At 43.7% G+C, this 16,597-nt stretch overlaps 1 protein-coding gene across 1 annotated transcript in view; it reads left to right on the top strand.

Annotated features, from left to right (window-relative positions):
* The first annotated feature begins 2,102 nt into the window (after positions 1-2,102).
* Positions 2,103-16,597, top strand: part of SNX19 (sorting nexin 19) — a 238,927-nt gene continuing 224,432 nt past the window's right edge. Inside the window, exons 1-4 of the mRNA XM_086956928.1 lie at positions 2,103-3,913; positions 5,291-5,429; positions 5,848-5,948; positions 6,348-6,467. Coding sequence (XP_086813054.1) covers positions 2,207-3,913; positions 5,291-5,429; positions 5,848-5,948; positions 6,348-6,467 — 2,067 coding nt within the window. The 5' untranslated portion in view covers positions 2,103-2,206. The remainder of the gene's footprint in view (positions 3,914-5,290; positions 5,430-5,847; positions 5,949-6,347; positions 6,468-16,597) is intronic.

Here is a 16,597-nt window from a genome sequence, read left to right as displayed (position 1 = left end):
AGATTAAAAAAAAAAAATTTTTTACATTTAAAAAAAAAAAGTGGGGTAGATTGGTGGTACAGTGGAGTGGGGTATACAGGGGTAGATTGGAGTGGAATAGGGTAGTTTGGAGAGTGGAGTGGGGCATAGTGAAGGAAATTATAGTAGAGTATATTGGATAGACTGGAGTCGGTAGATTAGGGTGGAGTGGAGCATGGCAGAATTTTAGTGGGATTGATTGGAGTTAAGTGGAGGGGGTAGAGTTCAGCATGGTACATGGGGTAAGTGGAGTGGGCTACAGTGGGGTAAACAAAGATGGATTGGGGTACATTCGAGTGGAGAAGATTGATGGATTACAGAATGGATGATTGGAGTGGAGTAAATTGGAGTGGGGTATACTGGAGTGGAATAGAAGGGAATGGAGCGGCGAGCTGTGTTGTAGAGAGTATTACCTGGGAGGTCTTGTAGTGGGATGGCATAGCGTGGAGCCACAGAATGTTGTACAGTGAAGTAGTAGAGTCTTGTAAAGAGGAGTAGGGTGAAGTGGAGTGCCATAGTGTTGCCTTAAGTGAAAAAGGTATGAGCAGACGTGGGTTCCGTACACACTGTGCCACTGAATTCAAGTTAGTCTGGCGGATGAGTGATAATACTCCAATACCAGTCCCAGAATGTTTGCTTACGGTCCATGGAGGACCTGGCCTGGCAGTTCGGGATGAACTGCTCCCATGGGGAGCATGGTCAAGACTGCTTTGCATATAGCTGGGTCCAAACTGGGATAGCATTGTGGGCAAAACAAATGATAGATTGGGATGAGACCTAGATGATTTCCAGGGGCTGAGATTCATTCTAGCATTCCATCCATCACCTTGTTGTTCTTGCATCCGGGCCATAAGCGATGGACAAGCTACAACCACGTATGGTAAACAATATATATTGCAGGAGCAGCAAAAGTGCTGTCGGCACGGAAGACCTAAAAGCTGGGAGGGGGTGCCTCATTAGACATCAGGACGCATGTACAATCCTAAAGCACATACATTCTTTTGGAACCACTGGGGAATATCCACATAGCAAGCAGGGGTAAATTACACATTTTTCATATTTGTATGAAGAAAATTACCAAATTTGCTGAGCCACAATATTGCTACCGCTCAGTGGTCCCAACAGAATACTGATTTATACTAATGACTTAATTTTTATAGTTTTACATTGTACTAAATTAACACTAAATTGATTTATAGGAGTAGCAGATTACATTAAAAAAAAGTTTAATTTTTATTTGAGTTTTTGGGGTCATAGAGATTAAGTAATTTCAAACTTTGTTTCCAGAATACAAAGTAAACAGCTATGGCCCTTAAAATAACTGCTCGGAACTTTAATAGTGCTTCATACTACACTTATAAAGTGCTTTTGAAAAGATGTTTCTATTGCTCAAATTAATGCTACTCAGTTTATCAACCTTTGAAAAATGGAATGCGGATTATGCCCTGCAGGACTTTAATTTGTCATTAATTTTTCTCACACTAAAAATGATATAAACACACACGTATCATTTACGTTAAAATTCAAACAAAAAAAACTTCGCGTCCAAATTTAAATAACACTTTAAAACCGACAGAATTTGTGAAAACATTTGCTTTTGTTTCATTACAAAAATACATTTAATACTACTTAAATCAGTGATACTGTGCCTCTTCACGCATTCCAAAACAGATTTCGATGCGGCGCAAGGCCGCAAGAACGACCATACATTAACAGCGCTTTCCGGGAGGCACAGACGCAAACAGTTCATCCCTCTGACGTCGGGGATGTACAACCGGGTAGAACACCGGCCGCTCCCGCGCCTGCTGGGAGACAACAACCACTGCCCTAGGGTCTCCCCTACACCCACCCTGCTGCTCCAAGCTCCTAAAGTATGCTCGACTCCTGGCCTGAGCTCCGTCCGACGTCTTGCCCTCGTCCCAATTCGGACCAGGGGCTACCTCCGGTGCGGGAGCCGCGAGACACCAGTACACGAAGTTTCAGTGGTGTCTCAGACTCGCCAGCGAATTGGCGTGTGACGTCAGTGCGTCGCGTTCGCGTCAATACACGTACTCCAGTGCTCCAATCAGATGCAGCTCCGCGTAAACCAGTTATCTGAGCTCCCGTAGTGCCCAGCTGGTGGTAGCAGGAAGCATTTTACCCCTCGGTAATATGTTGTTAAGTTCACGGACCTGTGACACTACATGAAATGGAATCTAGCAGACCGAAGGAGATGCCATCCGGAGACTTGGGGGCCAGCTTATTTTTTTGGCTCATGTCCAAAGTGACCGGAAACAGAAGGCTCCTTTTGGTCGGGGTATTGCTAAGCTGTCTTCTTTTCTTGCATTTACTGGTCAACATCTGGCTGCTTCTTTTCTTGACTTGCGTTATGGCTGTCCTTGGAAGTAAGATGGGATCGCAGGCAATCCTTGACTCCCGTAACCATGTCCACTTGGAGCGGTTCATCATTCCACAAACCTGCCAGCAGAGCCAAGATGCTGAGAGCCAACTGGACAAGGAGATCCACCTTACCATTCAGAAGATTATCCAGGACTTTGTTTCATCATGGTACCGGACACTGAGCCGTGAGAAGGGTTTTGAGGAAGAGGTGCGGAGTGCCATGATGTGCTTGGCTGCAGAGCTGAAGAGAAGAATGCGACTGGTGGATAAGACTGTGCTGACCCGGAAGTTTTTGGTTTTGAGTGGATGCCACCTACAAAGCTACATGAAGGCCAAGGAGGCAGTGGACAGGCGAGACAGTACTGGCCCCCCTGACCCAGCATTGCGCCCTGCGCGTCTCTGGCAGGAGTATACACAGCTCAGCCACCCACATCCAGCCCTTCGCAGTTCAGCCACGGAGGTGAGTTATGCCCGAGGAATTGTGGATCTGCTACTGGACGTCTTGGTCCCCAAGCCTCATCTGGAAACAAGAACCGGCCGCTATGTGGTAGTTGAACTCATAACCTGTAATGTTCTACTCCCCTTAATTGGCAAAATGTCCGACCCTGATTGGATCAATTTAATTCTTACAGATATTTTTGCCAAAGCAGCCATTAAGGTAGAAGCCAAGGAAGAGGAACCTCTTGTGGACCAGCCACCTGTACCAAAGTCTCTTCCTCTAAAAGTGCAGGTAGAATCTATACAGGACGAGGCCCTACCGACTCCCAAGGTTGCTGAACTTTCAAGCTATGATGTGGTGGACAGTACAGAAGATGTACAGGAGGAGACAGTGGACAGTCAAGAATCACACTACATTGACCTCACTGTTGAACCTAGTATGCAGACTCTTAAAGACGGAGTCATTCCAACCCATTACTTGCAATCCAAGACTCTGAGCCCTCTCTTTCTCTGTGAGGATTCGGAGCCAGAGTCCCCTATGTCAGATATGGGAAAAGACTCAGACTCTCTGGTTCTTCTAGGCTCAGAGGAGCTATCCACAGATCGCTATCAGGATGCTCTAACACCAGTGGAATCCTCCATGGTGGTATTGGGCCAAGAGGACGATATTGAGTCTGATGACAGAATGTTGGAACAACCCCAAACTGGTGCTTCAGCCCTGTTGACCCCACAGAGTGCTTGCCCTGAGATCTTGGTGAATAATTTAGACACCGAAGAAGCAGCAAAACAACATTATTCAGCACCTAGTGTGGAAGACATGGGGAATGTCCCCCTGAAGCCCCCAACCTCTTTGGAGAAGGATAAGTCTATGTCAACTTCTCAGAGCCCCATGGAGGGCATGCCCAGTGCACCCCTACTCAGCTCTTCTCCCATTGTACCCATTAACGCCTTCAGCTTTGTGCCCCTTAGTAGCCCAGATGGACCAGTGGTGATTCAGAACTTGAGGATTACTGGCACTATCACTGCTCGAGAACACAGTGGAACTGGCTCCCACCCCTACACGTTATATACAATCAAGGTAATACTAAGCTTTTTATTTATTTATATGATGTTATTCATTCAGTTGCTTCATTCTGTGGTGCAGTGTATCATGCACAGCTTTGTTTGGTTGTGCTTGGTATGTTGTGAAAATGCCTTAGCCCAGTGCCGTCCAAATGTGAAGTCATGAGGTGCATTCATCCCAGATTTTCAGGATGTCTATTTGCGATAAATTGCCATACAACAAATGTATATAGTGATCGTTTAGACTGTGGTTTTCTAAACATTTTGCATCGGCCCAGCCTTCTTATAGCTAGGCTGTACTCCCCTATCCTAGCTGGTAGTACTACCACCACACAATCTTAAACTTTATTTTCCCAACCTGTAGTTGTGGATCTTCCTGCAGTACCACTATGCACATATATTTGAATGAAGCCCTTTTGTTAGGTGTAGGCGGCTTACAAAATGCGTCTTCCCTTTGTTGCCTTGTCAAATGATTCCACTGCAATGGCCTATTGTGGTTGAGAGCGAGCAATTAGTACAGTGTCGAAGGATCCAGCTATGTAACTCTTCCACCCGTCACTGTAGCCACAACACGGGACACTACGCCCTACTGCTGAGTGATGCTCTCTTATGAAAACTGGAGTTTCATCAAGTCATTTGCCCAATCCCAGCAATGTTACACCTGAGCAATGGAAGACGAAAAAGCCCACCAGCTAGCCATCACCTCAGGGAGATGACTTTTCCCCTAAATAATTTACAGTTCAGCTAATAGCTCTACAGCTAAGCTTAAATACAAGCCCAGAAGCGTGTCAAAGACTCATTGGTCTAGAGCTAACACATTTTTCCTAGGCCATTGAGCTAACTCAAAAGCCAAACCACCGAGTTTTGAGATCATCATCATCAACACGTCTGGTGTGGTACTCCGACTCGAGCCCTGGCCACACTGAAAAGAAAACCCAAACACTCAACCTCAACACTCAGTCAGGTGCTTGGACAATGCTAGAGCTTTAGAAAGGTGAATCGTTTTATTTGACAAACATTCAACGAGAACAACAAGGATTGCCCCGTACCTTTATCACTGAGTATCAGAGTTAGACTCCTATATATTTAATTATCAGCCATGCGGCCTCCAGTGTAGGGTCCTATGAATATTTGGGTTAAATCTCCACATCACTTTCAATGAGTTGAGCCATTCAGTAGTGATGTTTTCATAGCTTGGTATGCCTGCCTTTAAACTCAGATCCTAGCATTACATTTTAAGGTACACACCCTTTCTTGAATGTGCTGTTTGATGAGACCCTTCCGTTACTGCATTGTCCATTTACTCTATTGCCTTGCTGTGCTATGCATTTAGTACCTTTTTCTCATCTCAATGATGTGATACTTCTTTACCTTTTTCGTCCCCCCACCCCAGTATGAAACAGCCCTGGATAATGAGAACCTTGGCACTCTGCAGCCAATGGCGTACCACACAGTGAATCGACGGTACCGTGAATTTCTAAACCTGCAGACTCGGCTAGAGGAAAAGCCAGACCTGCGCAAGTTTCTGAAAAGTGAGTAAGCACATGACACATTGGACTATCACCATTGGTGAGACTCTGCTTGAGCACCACTTGTTAGGTCTGTTCCTCCACAGACCAAATCTTTCTCACCTCAGAGAGTCCTCTGACTGCTCTTGACTGTTCCCTCTGCACCACGAAAGTGCCTTTCTCTGCCCGACACATCATGTGACTGTGTCTTATATCTTTTCATCATTTTGGGCAAATAATTCTGTTGGCTGCTGTCTGCATTTTGTGATAGGGCCTTTCACAGGTTAAAGTGACTCTCTTAGCTACCCACAACCTGTGCCATTCTTTCTCAAATGTCCCAGATTTCTACCTCTCTGATCCCTTTGTCTTACAGTATTGTCACCCTTAGCACTCTATGTCCATGACAATGATATTCTTAGCTGTTTCTCATTTTTTGTTACAGACATAAAAGGACCAAAAAAGCTTTTCCCAGATCTTCCATTTGGGAACATGGACAGTGATAAAGTGGAAGCTCGGAAGAGTCTTCTGGAGTCCTTTTTAAAGGTAAGCATGATTCAACAATCATCTTAAATGACAACATTGCGATTTCTTTTCAGATCCTTGTATTTGTAGGAGGTCTTTGACATGGTCAGGGTTTCCTAGAGGTATGTACAAGCCAAGGCTTGTTGGCTGCTGATGTTTGCAGTCCCAGCCTCATTGACGTTAGTGATGGGCAATAACAGTGTTAGAAGTAACTTCCACAGCCACACTGTACAGAAAATGGACATTTAACTACCGATAGAGGGCTTTGATTAGAACCATTGGTTTTGGATATTTTCACAGAGAAAAAAGGTAGGCATGTTGCAGGTTGTGTAATACCTTGCTCATCCTTAGTACTACACCTTTCTCATCCTTGGCACGTTGTAGTCTGCTAAACTAGATATCTGCTTTTGCTCCTTGCAGCAGCTTTGTGGGATTCCAGAGATCACCAGCAGCGAGGAAGTACAGGAGTTCCTTGCCTTGAATACGGATGCCAGGATTGCATTTGTGAAGAAACCATTTGTGGTGGCCCGGATTGACAAGGTAGGACCCTCCACCAGTGTTAGTGTTGTTATAGGTCTTTTGCCTGGATTTGAGCCATTCTCCTGACTAAAATTGCAGTGGATACAAACGCTTACGTAAAATGTAAAGCACCTTGAGGCAATCCTTAAGCAGTAATGTTCTCTATACATTTCTTTGATTTATCTGAGTTTGTATGCTTTTATCCGTCCTTTTCATGGATGCTGTTGTGTGTGGAAGCGCACAACTTGAATAGATAGATGTCCTATCTTAAAGTGCAAATCTTTTAAATTGTTGGACACCCTTTATTTATTTGAGACCTATTGTACACTGGGAGATGGAGGCAAAATAGAAAAATGTTGGGTAATGTATAAATGCTAATCTGCCTGTGAAAAATAAACTGAATCCCGTGGTGTGTTTGGCAAGTGGGCCTTCATTTTGTTGGTAATTAAGATAGATACAAATGTGGGGAGCGCAGATTCTACGCTCCACTCCCTGGTGCACTGCAAGAACTGGATACACTATCCAACACATTTTATAACGTTCCACTTTTCTCCAAGTTAATCCAATGGTAAACAGTCTTTTCAAAATTTTCATTTTCGCCACATCCTTAGCATAATGTATTTTGGAGGCTTTTCATATTTGCGTGTGCCCATCCGGACTTCTTCATAAATATGATCCAAAACGACAACAGGTAGTTCTGAGCAGCATCTTTTTATTTCAAACCCAATGCATTTCGGGCTGTAGCGTCAGCCCTTCGTCAGGGGTCACTATAAAATCAATTACAGAAACAATCGTCATTGCCAAAATAGCGTTTTTCACAGCATACGCCAAATTCTATATTTATACTTAAAAGAATTCACCTTCATGTTCAGAATTCAATATACCAAAATAATCACTCATCATCATGAATCCACCAAGCAGGCTCCACATCGTCACATTATCCAATAAACACAGATATTACTCCTTGTTCCCAGTAGTTTTGTGCTCAAACCCTCTATTCAAGTGGAGCATACTTTACATTCATTTTTACATTTTTTGCTGAATCCCTTTTTTTACCATATTCTAGCGATTAGTTAGTGTTAATCTCCAAATCCAGAGCAGTTCAAATCCTTTTTATACTTTCCTATTTCCCAAACGGCCCCTTCCCTTTCAGTACATGCAAAAGCTGCACGTTTAAATGTCATTAGCCTGAGCCATATTTTTCATTGCGCTCGCACAACTGCATTCAAAATGATTAAACTTGCCGCTTTATCTGCTAGCTCATTTTCATATGGTCGCTCAGCATGTGCTTCCTGCAACCAGAAGATTCCTATGTGTTTGGCCACGTTTCCAAACTCCATTATAAATCTACATGCTCCACCCCTCGTTAACAAACCACCTGATCAACTAAAACTACTAGTGCTTCCTTATGGACTACGTTACCCAGCCTGCATTTGCTTGTGAAAGGAAACAACCGTCATCAATCTAAAAACATCGTTAGTGTAAAACACATCGTTAATATGAAAAACATCTTTGTAATTGCTTTTAGTTTTTGCTTTAGGGACGTAATTTTTAACATGATTGCTGCCCTGAACTTTGCGTGTTCCCAGATGTGGAATATTCCGTTTTTTTCACTCTTTATTCAATAGTATCACGGGTGCAGAACCAACAGGTTGGGCTATTATAATTAAATCATGAAAGGGGTGGTATGCACACCATATTTTCTTAAGGTTAATTTTATAGTCAACATTATCATTTGGCTTATCGCGTGCGTCCCAGGGATATGCAAGCCCATGCAATGTAATAAATACAAATGTGGGGAGCGCAGATTCTACGCTCCACTCCCTGGTGCACTGCAAGAACTGGATACACTATCCAACACATTTTATAACGTTCCACTTTTCTCCAAGTTAATCCAATGGTAAACAGTCTTTTCAAAATTTTCATTTTCGCCACATCCTTAGCATAATGTATTTTGGAGGCTTTTCATATTTGCGTGTGCCCATCCGGACTTCTTCATAAATATGATCCAAAACGACAACAGGTAGTTCTGAGCAGCATCTTTTTATTTCAAACCCAATGCATTTCGGGCTGTAGCGTCAGCCCTTCGTCAGGGGTCACTATAAAATCAATTACAGAAACAATCGTCATTGCCAAAATAGCGTTTTTCACAGCATACGCCAAATTCTATATTTATACTTAAAAGAATTCACCTTCATGTTCAGAATTCAATATACCAAAATAATCACTCATCATCATGAATCCACCAAGCAGGCTCCACATCGTCACATTATCCAATAAACACAGATATGACTCCTTGTTCCCAGTAGTTTTGTGCTCAAACCCTCTATTCAAGTGGAGCATACTTTACATTCATTTTTACATTTTTTGCTGAATCCCTTTTTTTACCATATTCTAGCGATTAGTTAGTGTTAATCTCCAAATCCAGAGCAGTTCAAATCCTTTTTATACTTTCCTATTTCCCAAACGGCCCCTTCCCTTTCAGTACATGCAAAAGCTGCACGTTTAAATGTCATTAGCCTGAGCCATATTTTTCATTGCGCTCGCACAACTGCATTCAAAATGATTAAACTTGCCGCTTTACCTGCTAGCTCATTTTCATATGGTCGCTCAGCATGTGCTTCCTGCAACCAGAAGATTCCTATGTGTTTGGCCACGTTTCCAAACTCCATTATAAATCTACATGCTCCACCCCTCGTTAACAAACCACCTGATCAACTAAAACTACTAGTGCTTCCTTATGGACTACGTTACCCAGCCTGCATTTGCTTGTGAAAGGAAACAACCGTCATCAATCTAAAAACATCGTTAGTGTAAAACACATCGTTAATATGAAAAACATCTTTGTAATTGCTTTTAGTTTTTGCTTTAGGGACGTAATTTTTAACATGATTGCTGCCCTGAACTTTGCGTGTTCCCAGATGTGGAATATTCCGTTTTTTTCACTCTTTATTCAATAGTATCACGGGTGCAGAACCAACAGGTTGGGCTATTATAATTAAATCATGAAAGGGGTGGTATGCACACCATATTTTCTTAAGGTTAATTTTATAGTCAACATTATCATTTGGCTTATCGCGTGCGTCCCAGGGATATGCAAGCCCATGCAATGTAATAAATACAAATGTGGGGAGCGCAGATTCTACGCTCCACTCCCTGGTGCACTGCAAGAACTGGATACACTAATTTTCATTTTCGCCAAAATTTTGAAAAGACTGTTTACCATTGGATTAACTTGGAGAAAAGTGGAACGTTATAAAATGTGTTGGATAGTGTATCCAGTTCTTGCAGTGCACCAGGGAGTGGAGCGTAGAATCTGCGCTCCCCACATTTGTATTTATTACATTGCATGGGCTTGCATATCCCTGGGACGCACGCGATAAGCCAAATGATAATGTTGACTATAAAATTAACCTTAAGAAAATATGGTGTGCATACCACCCCTTTCATGATTTAATTATAATAGCCCAACCTGTTGGTTCTGCACCCGTGATACTATTGAATAAAGAGTGAAAAAAACGGAATATTCCACATCTGGGAACACGCAAAGTTCAGGGCAGCAATCATGTTAAAAATTACGTCCCTAAAGCAAAAACTAAAAGCAATTACAAAGATGTTTTTCATATTAACGATGTGTTTTACACTAACGATGTTTTTAGATTGATGACGGTTGTTTCCTTTCACAAGCAAATGCAGGCTGGGTAACGTAGTCCATAAGGAAGCACTAGTAGTTTTAGTTGATCAGGTGGTTTGTTAACGAGGGGTGGAGCATGTAGATTTATAATGGAGTTTGGAAACGTGGCCAAACACATAGGAATCTTCTGGTTGCAGGAAGCACATGCTGAGCGACCATATGAAAATGAGCTAGCAGGTAAAGCGGCAAGTTTAATCATTTTGAATGCAGTTGTGCGAGCGCAATGAAAAATATGGCTCAGGCTAATGACATTTAAACGTGCAGCTTTTGCATGTACTGAAAGGGAAGGGGCCGTTTGGGAAATAGGAAAGTATAAAAAGGATTTGAACTGCTCTGGATTTGGAGATTAACACTAACTAATCGCTAGAATATGGTAAAAAAAGGGATTCAGCAAAAAATGTAAAAATGAATGTAAAGTATGCTCCACTTGAATAGAGGGTTTGAGCACAAAACTACTGGGAACAAGGAGTAATATCTGTGTTTATTGGATAATGTGACGATGTGGAGCCTGCTTGGTGGATTCATGATGATGAGTGATTATTTTGGTATATTGAATTCTGAACATGAAGGTGAATTCTTTTAAGTATAAATATAGAATTTGGCGTATGCTGTGAAAAACGCTATTTTGGCAATGACGATTGTTTCTGTAATTGATTTTATAGTGACCCCTGACGAAGGGCTGACGCTACAGCCCGAAATGCATTGGGTTTGAAATAAAAAGATGTTGCTCAGAACTACCTGTTGTCGTTTTGGATCATATTTATGAAGAAGTCCGGATGGGCACACGCAAATATGAAAAGCCTCCAAAATACATTATGCTAAGGATGTGGCGAAAATGAAAATTTTGAAAAGACTGTTTACCATTGGATTAACTTGGAGAAAAGTGGAACGTTATAAAATGTGTTGGATAGTGTATCCAGTTCTTGCAGTGCACCAGGGAGTGGAGCGTAGAATCTGCGCTCCCCACATTTGTATTTATTACATTGCATGGGCTTGCATATCCCTGGGACGCACGCGATAAGCCAAATGATAATGTTGACTATAAAATTAACCTTAAGAAAATATGGTGTGCATACCACCCCTTTCATGAGGTAATTAAGATAGGACAGTATCATCAACTGCAAGAATCACTAATGGGACAGTCACATCACAGACAAAGCTGTAAGTGTTTTATTAAACCGCCAGTGTTATGCTACCTAACATTAACTTGGCCAGAGATGAGTTTTAATTTCTACTTTTAACAAATCTAAGCTTCATACTTTTTACACTTCTTGATCTCATATCTGGCCATAACCACTCTTTTGTGTGCTTTGTTGCCCACCTGAAATATTTTTTTTCTCAGTCCAACCTTCAAGGCAGTGCATGTTGCCTTGTTGCGAAAGACATATTGTTGGCTTACGAAGAACATACATTGGTTACCATTTGTTTGCTTTCGGTCACTTTCATCCGCCTGGTTGTTATTAGATTTTATTTGTCAATCTTGTGTTCTTTCTCCCATGAAGCAGAGGCTTTTTAACCAACTCTTTGACTGAGAGACTCTTTATCCAAACTGTCTGCCTTCTGTTCTTCCTCTGCTTGCTTTTTAGAGATCAACTTTTTTTCTTTTTGTTTAAGCACTTCATGACAGTGCATGTATTTTCCAGCTGTCGCCCTCGCTTGCTTTTATCAGCCCTCGCTCTCTCTGCTTATGTGCTTCGCTCCCCCCACTCGTTCTTGTGCTGCTGTCTCGCCCATGTACTTGTGCTCCCTCTGCTCCATGTTTATCTACCTTCATTGAAGCCAATAATCTGCTGCACTACACCCAGACCGGGTTTAGATGTAAACAGGGTACTGAAACGTCCCTTGTGGCAGTAATTGAGGAAACCAGAAAGATTCTGGACGAGGGGAAATGCGCGGCCATACTATTATTAGACCTCAGTGCGGCCTTTGATACCGTCAATCACACAATTCTCATCCAGAGACTGAGGGATGTGGGTATCACTGGGACCGCCCTGAACTGGCTTAGCTCCTTCCTTTCCAATCGGACTTTCTCAGTGTTTGAGGATGACACAGTCTCTGCCCCAATACAGCTCCAATGTGGTGTTCCCCAGGGGTCATCCCTCAGCCCGACTCTATTTAATATTTACATGAGACCTCTGGCTGAGGTGGTGCAACCCTGGGGAGTACAACTGGTAACATATGCTGATGACACTCAGCTTATCATCTCCCTGTCTGGGCAGGAGACAACTTATAGCAATCTCTCCTCCTGTCTTAGCAAAGTCCAGAAATGGATGAACGACTCCTTTTTGAAGCTTAATGGAGCTAAAACAGAGGTCATGATGCTGGGACACAAACCACCTACCTCGGTAGATATGTGGTGGCCGGATTCCCTGGGGCAGCCTCCAACCCCCAAGGAGCAAATTAAAAGCCTGGGAGTGTGGCTGGATCCAGCCCTTAACTTTCAGGTCCAAGCCCGGAAGGTAGCAGGGACTGGTTATGCCCTCATGAGAGCACTCAGAAAGGTCCTAGGAGTACTTCCCTTTGAAGCTATAAGGATCCTAGTACAAAGTCTGATACTATCACGACTAGATTACTCCAACGCAGTCTATCTGGGTGCCCCTAAAGGGACAATTAAGATCCTTCAGACCATCCAAAACTGTGCTGCCCGACTGTTACTAAATATCCCACGCAGAACCTCTGCCAAACCAGCATTGAGGCAACTACACTGGTTGCCTGTGCAACAAAGAATTGAATTTAAAGCAATGACTATTGCCCATAAAGCCCTGCATAACTCCGGAGCAGACATTCTAGCACCCTTGTTTACTCCTTATCAAACATCTAGAACCCTGAGATCTAGTAATAAGAATCTACTGGCAATCCCCAAGACTAGGAGATCACGGACCGGGGGCAGACGTTTCTCTCTACAGGCCGCAAAGCTGTGGAATAATCTTCCAGATGCTATTCGCATGGAGGAGAACCATCTCAGGTTCAGAAAGATGCTAAAAACCTTCCTATTCTGCTAAAATCATTGGTGCCGACTGGACCACGTAAGCGCTGGGATGCCTCAGGGTAACCATGCGCTATAGAAATGGGTAATCATTAATTCATTCATTCATCTAGTTTGCCAAATGCTGCTGCCACCCCACGCTGCCTGTTGCTTTTCTTTGCCTGTGTTCTCTCCATCTTGTTGCTTTTCCCCACCCGCTGTGCTGCTTCACCCCTCACCTGCTCTTGCAACCCACTGAACCTTTTTTTAAGGGTTTGGTTTTCATATTGTTGGCTTACGAAGAACATACATTGGTTACCATTTGTTTGCTTTCGGTCACTTTCATCCGCCTGGTTGTTATTAGATTTTATTTGTCAATCTTGTGTTCTTTCTCCCATGAAGCAGAGGCTTTTTAACCAACTCTTTGACTGAGAGACTCTTTATCCAAACTGTCTGCCTTCTGTTCTTCCTCTGCTTGCTTTTTAGAGATCAACTTTTTTTCTTTTTGTTTAAGCACTTCATGACAGTGCATGTATTTTCCAGCTGTCGCCCTCGCTTGCTTTTATCAGCCCTCGCTCTCTCTGCTTATGTGCTTCGCTCCCCCCACTCGTTCTTGTGCTGCTGTCTCGCCCATGTACTTGTGCTCCCTCTGCTCCATGTTTATCTACCTTCATTGAAGCCAATAATCTGCTGCACTACACCCAGACCGGGTTTAGATGTAAACAGGGTACTGAAACGTCCCTTGTGGCAGTAATTGAGGAAACCAGAAAGATTCTGGACGAGGGGAAATGCGCGGCCATACTATTATTAGACCTCAGTGCGGCCTTTGATACCGTCAATCACACAATTCTCATCCAGAGACTGAGGGATGTGGGTATCACTGGGACCGCCCTGAACTGGCTTAGCTCCTTCCTTTCCAATCGGACTTTCTCAGTGTTTGAGGATGACACAGTCTCTGCCCCAATACAGCTCCAATGTGGTGTTCCCCAGGGGTCATCCCTCAGCCCGACTCTATTTAATATTTACATGAGACCTCTGGCTGAGGTGGTGCAACCCTGGGGAGTACAACTGGTAACATATGCTGATGACACTCAGCTTATCATCTCCCTGTCTGGGCAGGAGACAACTTATAGCAATCTCTCCTCCTGTCTTAGCAAAGTCCAGGAATGGATGAACGACTCCTTTTTGAAGCTTAATGGAGCTAAAACAGAGGTCATGATGCTGGGACACAAACCACCTACCTCGGTAGATATGTGGTGGCCGGATTCCCTGGGGCAGCCTCCAACCCCCAAGGAGCAAATTAAAAGCCTGGGAGTGTGGCTGGATCCAGCCCTTAACTTTCAGGTCCAAGCCCGGAAGGTAGCAGGGACTGGTTATGCCCTCATGAGAGCACTCAGAAAGGTCCTAGGAGTACTTCCCTTTGAAGCTAGAAGGATCCTAGTACAAAGTCTGATACTATCACGACTAGATTACTCCAACGCAGTCTATCTGGGTGCCCCTAAAGGGACAATTAAGATCCTTCAGACCATCCAAAACTGTGCTGCCCGACTGTTACTAAATATCCCACGCAGAACCTCTGCCAAACCAGCATTGAGGCAACTACACTGGTTGCCTGTGCAACAAAGAATTGAATTTAAAGCAATGACTATTGCCCATAAAGCCCTGCATAACTCCGGAGCAGACATTCTAGCACCCTTGTTTACTCCTTATCAAACATCTAGAACCCTGAGATCTAGTAATAAGAATCTACTGGCAATCCCCAAGACTAGGAGATCACGGACCGGGGGCAGACGTTTCTCTCTACAGGCCGCAAAGCTGTGGAATAATCTTCCAGATGCTATTCGCATGGAGGAGAACCATCTCAGGTTCAGAAAGATGCTAAAAACCTTCCTATTCTGCTAAAATCATTGGTGCCGACTGGACCACGTAAGCGCTGGGATGCCTCAGGGTAACCATGCGCTATAGAAATGGGTAATCATTCATTCATTCATTCATCTAGTTTGCCAAATGCTGCTGCCACCCCACGCTGCCTGTTGCTTTTCTTTGCCTGTGTTCTCTCCATCTTGTTGCTTTTCCCCACCCGCTGTGCTGCTTCACCCCTCACCTGCTCTTGCAACCCACTGAACCTTTTTTTAAGGGCTTTCAAACTCTATTTTATTAAAGTCCTTCACACTACTTTTTTATTTACCAGTTCATCTCAGATTAGTAAATAAATAAACAAACCCATGTTCTTTGTAGGTGCGTGCATGTGTGTTGAACGCATCCATGTGCCTCATCTGATCTTTTTATATTCTAAGTCATGGCGCACAGCAGCCTTGATAGTGTACATGTTGGCCAAACATTATGCCAATAGATCTTATAGGCTAGACCTCTTGGCTTTGCGAATGCTTGTTATGCTGCTTATGTTAAAATTGAAAGTCTGTATCTGCTGTCTTATGTAGGATCTGTACATTCACTATTGCACTTTTTAAATACAAGAGACGAAGAGCTACTCTAGATATCCAAATCGAAAAAGGGTCACATACAGCATTCAAAAATAGAAGCCTGCTGGGACACAACTATTTAAAAAAACTTTTTCTTTTCAGGACTGAGTTTCATTTTCACTGGGCATAGGTTATTTAAAAATAAATTCCCAGTTATGTCATAGCATTTTCCAGCTTCAAAGAGTCCAAATACAAGAGTCTGTTACGCTAGCTGTCTGAGTGCAGTGTAAAGAATGACTAACTTATAATAAAAACTAGCCGCCCGTCCCGACCTTGTCCGGGAGCAATCAGGCTTCCCCGAACCCCGCCCACCCCGACATTGTCCAGCAGCCTGGGACCCCGCCCGCCCAACATTGTCCAGCAGCCCGGGCCCCCGCCCGCCCCGTCCCCCGCCTGCCCCGACATTGTCCGTGGGTACCCCGGAGCCTTACCTCAGCTGCCGCTCCTCCCCCGCGCTCCTCAGTTCACCGCTCCGCCGCTCCTTGCCGCTCGTCACCGCTCCTCTCGCCTGTCCTCACCGCCTGTCTGCCGCTCGTCACCGCTCCTCCCCCACGCCATGTCCGCCGCTCCTCCTCGCGCTCCTGGACGCCGCTCCTCCCCGCGCTCCTGACGTCAGCACGCAGGTCGCGGCCGGCGCTACTTCGAAGGGACTTCTTTTTTTTTAAGGTAAATTTTTTAAATATCGCAAATTTTTATCGTTTATATAGCCTATGTCCATCTGCACACCCTGACGATTACAATGATGTATCGGGTGTGTGGATTGGCGCTGTGGTTCCCGAGTTTACCCGCCTCAAAGGTTCAAAGTTCTTGCTTTATGATAGTAGTATAGATAACGTGACTTGGTTAGTGATGGGAATGTATTCACAGCCAATCAATATATTCCAGGTTTTCTACAAATCATATTTTTTTTGGTATAAAAACAAAATCTGTTATAAAAAAAATACAGTCAGTGCTATCATTTATGCACGGAGTGGTTGATATGGGTAAGGAAATTATGGCATAATAAAAT

This window comes from Lissotriton vulgaris, chromosome 2_1 (genome assembly GCF_964263255.1).
Source record: "Lissotriton vulgaris chromosome 2_1, aLisVul1.2, whole genome shotgun sequence".
In the NCBI taxonomy this organism is placed as follows: domain Eukaryota; kingdom Metazoa; phylum Chordata; class Amphibia; order Caudata; family Salamandridae; genus Lissotriton; species Lissotriton vulgaris.
This window is presented reverse-complemented; position numbering and strand designations above follow the sequence as displayed.